Source organism: Henckelia pumila, unplaced genomic scaffold (assembly GCF_033568475.1).
Source record: "Henckelia pumila isolate YLH828 unplaced genomic scaffold, ASM3356847v2 CTG_466, whole genome shotgun sequence".
In the NCBI taxonomy this organism is placed as follows: domain Eukaryota; kingdom Viridiplantae; phylum Streptophyta; class Magnoliopsida; order Lamiales; family Gesneriaceae; genus Henckelia; species Henckelia pumila.
This window is the reverse complement of record NW_027331833.1, coordinates 311,067-317,333: the sequence shown is the minus strand read 5'-3', so window position 1 is coordinate 317,333 and position 6,267 is coordinate 311,067. Positions and strand designations below refer to the sequence as shown.

General features: G+C 37.2%; 1 protein-coding gene across 1 annotated transcript; it reads left to right on the top strand.

Annotated features, from left to right (window-relative positions):
- Positions 1-217: 217 nt before the first annotated feature.
- On the top strand, positions 218-1,036 carry LOC140872474 (uncharacterized). Its single transcript, XM_073275321.1, has one exon. It carries the CDS (start codon positions 218-220, stop codon positions 1,034-1,036), a length of 819 nt encoding a protein of 272 aa, XP_073131422.1.
- Positions 1,037-6,267: the final 5,231 nt, after the last annotated feature.

Sequence of the window (6,267 nt, the reverse complement as noted above, 5' to 3'; positions counted from 1 at the left end):
TAAGAAATCCATAGCCTCTTTTTTTTCTCTATGTCATCATGTGATAGCCTAGGTTCATGGATTCTCCTTGCTTGATTCCGCGGTTGATTTTGGAATTTCCATTTTCCCATTGATTTGTTCTCGCTCGCGCTGGTTTGTCTGGATTCTGTTAATTTTTTGGGAATTTCGAATCTGTTGATTTTGGTTTTGAGGGTTTTGTATTTGTGTCTCTTTCATCATGGTTAGTCGTAAGGATAATTCACTTCAGTCGATTAGTGTTCAATTGGATGGTAAAAACTATACGTATTGGAGCTATTTTATGAAGAATTTCTTGCGTGAAAAATCTATGTGGAGCTATGTTACAGGTGTACGGATTAAACCTACAGACGAGACGACGACCAACTATGCGAACTTGGTCGATAGTTGGGAGACTGATAATTCGAAGATTATTACGTGGATTAACAATTCTGTTACCCACTTCATTGGTATTCAGTTGGATAAGTATGAGACGGCTAAAGAGGTTTGGGTTCATCTGGCTAGATTGTACACACAGTCTAATTTCGCCAAGCAGTATCAGTTGGAGACCTATATTTGTGCACTTCAGCAGAATGATATGAGTGTTCAGGAGTTTTATTCTGCTATGTCTAATCTCTGGGATCAGTTGGCTTTCACTGAGTCTGCAGAGCTGCGAATATTTGAACCATATATGGCTCGTAGAGAAGAACAACGTCTGGTACAGTTTTTGATGGCTCTTCGGAATGATTTTGAGGGATTGCATGGGAAAATTCTACATCGCTCTCCTCTTCCATATGTTGATTCTGTGGTTAATGAACTGTTAGCAGAGGAGATTCGGCTTAAGTCTAAAGCAGATAAGGGATCTGTTACACCTACAACTCCATCTATCTTTGTAGCTCAACGGGAGTCTCCGCCTCGCAACCAAAACAGACCAGCTCCTAAGGTTTCTCCGGAAGAATGTGATTTCTGCAAAGAAAATGGTCATTGGAAGGCTCACTGCCCGAGATTGTTGGGTAAAGGCAAACAACAGCAGCAACAATGACCACCTCAACAACCACGGGCGTCACAGACTGCTCCATGGTCGTATCGCCCACCTCAGGCCAACAATGCAGTTGTTGCCCCGTCCTTGGATCCACCTATGTTGGAGAATTTTCACCAGTTCCTCGCTTCACAACCTCATGCCATGTCAGCCTCCTCTCATAAAGGTTTGTCCTTGTCCGATAATTCAGGTAAAGAGTCTCACTTATGGATCTTAGACTCAGGTGCTTCTCATCATATGTCTCCTGATATTGATTCTTTTTTGTCTGTTAATTCTGCTCCATCTTTGTCTGTCATGACAGCTGATGGTACTCCAATGTCATTGTCAGGAATTGGCTCTGTTCACACATCTCATTTATCACTTTCTAATGTATACCATATTCCTAGTCTAAATTTAAATCTTGCATCTGTTGGTCAATTGTGTGATTCGGGTCTCTCAGTTCATTTTACTTCTACCAATTGTTGTGTTCAGGACTCGCAATCTCAGAAGGTGATTGGGACATGCCGTAGGGAATGGGGACTCTATGTCTTAAATGAGCTAAAAGTATCAGATGTTGCTGCCTCTAGTGTGGATTTGTCGTCTTTTTGTTTGAGTCGTTTGTTTTCTGATTTTTATCTTTGGCATTCTCGTTTAGGTCATGTTTTTGGGTCTCGTTTAAAGTTTTTTGTGTATATAGGAGTTTTAGGTCATTTGGACAGTCATGATATTTCTGATTGCAGTGGTTGTAAACTGGCTAAATTTTCAGCTTTGCCTTTTTATAAAAGTATTTCTTTGTCAATTGCGCCATTTGATCTTGTGCATTCTGATGTGTGGGGACCTTCTCCTGTATACACCAAAGGAGGTTCCAGATATTATGTTTCTTTTATTGATGATTTTACTCGTTATACTTGGGTTTATCTTATGAAACTTAGGTCTGATTTTCTTACCATATTCCGTAACTTTAGAGCTCTTGTGAAAACTTAACACTCGTCTGTCATTAAATGTTTTTGGTGTGATTTGGGGGGTGAATACACTTCTAATGATTTTTCTCAGTTACTTGCTTCTGATGGGACTATCCACCAAACTTCGTGTACAGACACTCCTCAACAAAATGGTGTTACTGAAAGAAAACATCGCCATATTGTTGAAACAGCTCGTTCGTTCATGTTGTCAGCCGAGGTTCCTAGTGTGTTTTGGGGGGAAGCAGTACTTACCGCTGCTCATGTAATCAACAGAATTCCAATATCTCATAATTCAGGTTTGTCCCCATTTGAAAAGTTGTATGGTCATTCACCTCATTATTCCTCGTTGCGCGTCTTTGGTTGTACTTGCTTTGTTCTTCGACCATATTTTGAGCTTAATAAATTGTCTCCCCGGTCCGCCTTATGTGTTTTTTTGGGTTATGGTGTTGGTCAAAAGGGATATCGTTGTTTCGATCCAGTTAGTCAAAAATTGTATGTCTCACGTCATGTTGTGTTTTTAGAGCATATTCCATTCTTCTCGGTTCCTGCTAGTTCACATCATTTGACACCGTCAGATCTAGTTTGTATTGATCCTTTAGATAACGAACCCGGTGAAGCTCTATCTGATACTTTGGTTAATGAGGCATCCACCTCTCATGCCCCTGCTCCTACGACCACCCAATTGTCGGATGTGATTGCGGATGATCCTCCTCTGCGTCAGTCCACTCGCATTCGTAAGTCTACTAAACTACCCGATTTTGAGTACTCCTCTTATTCTAATTCATTTGATACCTTTGTTGCCTCTGTTCATCATCTTTCTGAGCTTTTGTCCTATAAAGAGGAAATTCTTGATCCTCTTTGGCAGGTTGCTATGGCTAAGGAACTTACTTCTCTACATCAGACTCATACATGGGATTTGGTTTCACTGCCATCTGGAAAACATATCATTGGTTCTCGTTGGATCTACAAGATTAAAACCAAATCAGATGGATCCATTGAGCGGTACAATGCTTGAATTGTTGCTAAAGGCTATTCCCAGGAGTATGGCATGGATTATGAAGAAACTTTTGCCCCTGTTGCAAAAATGACGACTTTTCGCACTCGGATCACAGTTGCTTACATTTGCAGATGGATGATATCACAGTTGGATGTCAAGACTGCCTTTTTGAATGGTGACCTTCATGAAGAAGTTTATATGATGCCTCCTCCTGGTGTCGCTCATCAGCCTGTTGAAGTTTGCAGGCTTCGCAAAGCTCTTTACGGTCTCAAACAAGCACCACGTGCCTGGTTTGATAAGTTTTCTATGATGATCACTTTGCTTGGATTCCTTCCTAGTCACCATGATTCGGCTTTATTTGTGAAGCGTACAACAGCAGGTCGTATTTTATTATCCTTGTATGTTGATGACATGATCATTACGGGTGATGATTATGATGATATTGCATCTTTGAAGTCTGAGTTGGCACGTTGATTTGCTATGAAATATTTGGGTATGCTACGTTATTTTTTGGAATTGAGGTTGCCTATTCTCCAAAAGGATATCATTTATCTCAATCAAAATATTTAGCTGATTTGTTTGAGCATGCACGAATTATTGACAACAGGACTATTGATACTCCCCTTGAGACCAATGTTAGATACTCTCCGTCAGGTGACACTCCTTTGGAAGATTCCAGTCTCTATCGTACCATTGTAGACAACCTGGTTTATCTTACTGTGACTCGCCCAGATATTGAACATGTTGTTCATGTGGTTAGTCAGTTTGTCACTGCCCCTACTACAGTTCATTGGGCTGTCGTTCTTCGTATTCTCGGGTATCTTCGGGGCACTCAGTTTCATAGTCTCTTCTTTCCTTCTATGTCTTCGTTAGAGTTGCGTGCTTACTCTGACGCGGATTGGGCTGGTGATCCTACGGACCGCAAGTCGACCACTGGTTTTGTATTTTCCTCGGTGACTCGCTTATTTCATGGAAGAGCAAGAAACAAAATGTCATCTCTCGGTCTTTTACTGAAGCTGAGTATCATGTAATGGCCTCAACTTCCTGTGAAATTGTTTGGTTACGTCAATTGCTTGCTGATATGGGTATTTCTCTTTGTCACCCTACTCCCCTACATTGTGATAATCAGAGTGCTATTCAGATTGCACGAAATTCAGTCTTTCATGAATGAACCAAATATATCGAGATTGATTGTCATGTTACTTGCCACCACCTATAGATCGGCATCATCACATTGCCATTTGTTCCTTCTTCTCTGCAGATTGCTGATATATGTTCACAAAAGCACACCCGACATCGCGGTTTCGTTTCCTGTCTGAAAAAATCTCAATGCTTATTGTTGTAGCATCGTGAGTTTGAGTGGGGATATTAGTTGTATTATCTTTATTAGTGTCTACGTGTATTTTAATCTATTTCTTTTCTTTGTAATCTCTAGCTATATATACTCTTTATTGTATTTCAATTGATCATGCACGTCAATAAAAAATCCATGCCTCCTTTTTTTTCTCTATGTCATCAGGTGACACACCAAAAATTAGTTAGTATAAGATACTCAACTTTTATATAATAATATAGATATATATTTACTAAAGTTTAAAATCTAAACAATTTTATATAATAAAAATATCAAATATAATTATATATATATATATATTTAAAAATCAATCAAAATAAATTCAAATACTACTAAAATAGTGCTTTTAGAAAAATTTAAAACCAAATACTTATATCTACTACATAACCAAAAATGAAAATTGAAATTTAAATATAGGAAATAAATTTTTTGAGAGATAAAAGAAAATAATTAAATTCTAAAAATTTAAAAATGAGAATGTAACATTGATTTTGGTTTGCTTTAACAATCATGATGTTGATATAGAACCATTTATGGAAAGTAATTTTTTTCATGTGTGCAGTATATCAACTCAACCAATCAGCCAATCACTCCCAAATTTATTAATTTGTAATTAAATTTTAAAATGAGTAGTGAACCGGTCAAATCGGTTTTGAACCGGCTTTGAACCGGTCTTTGACCAATTTGACCGGTTCCAGACGGTTTAGCCATAGAAGCAAGTTTCGAGCATACTCCAGACTGGACCCGTAGCGGTTCGTGGTTGAAACGATCGAACAGGCCGATCCAATCCGATTTTAAAAACATGGGTACAAAGTAAAATGGACTTCAAGTTACATCTTCATTGGGTGAACTTGATATATATTCATCCTAATTAAAATGAAAAACTATATAAATATGTAAGACTCAGTTATAAGAGGTGAATTTCAAATTTTTGATCTTACTTTTCTAAATAATAAAAATACATAAAAATCCATCAATTCAAACATAATCTTATATTACTTTAGGAGTTTTTCGTTCTTATGCCTGTAGGTCTATTTTTAAAATGTTGTTTTGTCTTGTTTTTAAGCCCATTAGGTTCATGTTAATTAAGTCCTTGAGTCATATATATATAATTAAACATGCCTTCTACATTTTTTCATGATTATTGAAGAATTTTCCCCTCAAAACCTATAGTGTTTTCTTGTCCTTTTGGTGGCTCATGAATTCTCTAATTTTTTATTAAAATAAATAAATAAATAAATTTTAATCATGGATTTCATTTCTTTTGGCATTCAAGCATCTGATACCATCGATCGTGTCTCATTGTAAGGATTGGGTCGAGGTGCCCTTCAATGTACCAAGGTTCTTGCTTTGTTTAAGCCACGAGTTAACTTAAACAAGTTTAGGTAATTGAAATTTATGTGTTGTACTACAAGAAAAATTGAAAACGACAACGGATAAAATCCGTTGTCGTAGAGGGGGTTAAAACCGTTGTAACTGTTGGTGTTGTAAAAAGCATGTCCAACGACAACAGTTATATCCGTTGTCTTTGGAGACATACCACAACAGTTTTGCAACAGTTTATATCCGTTGTCTTTGGAGGCATATGGCAACGGTTCTACAACAGTTTAAATCCGTTGTCTTTTGAGGCTTACGACAACGGTTTTGCAACAGTTTAAATCTGTTGTCTTTGGAGACATACGACAACGATTTTGCAACAGGTTAAATCCGTTGTCGTTTCTAAAAAAAAAATTTAATATACAAATTTTCAATATTATAAATCAATCAAAATTTAATATTTCGAAAATAAAATTTAATATACATTTTTCAGTATTACAAATCACTCAAAATTCGAATTCTAAATCAATGCATACTAGAAAATATAGCTATGAACTAATGATCTTGATAAACTTGGAACCCTTCTTTCACAATCTTCAATCTTGCTACCTTGCTGGACAATTCA

Bases quoted from the DNA above. Each gene is read 5' to 3' on its own strand.
- LOC140872474 (XM_073275321.1), top strand. From the start codon at position 218: ATGGTTAGTCGTAAGGATAATTCACTTCAGTCGATTAGTGTTCAATTG.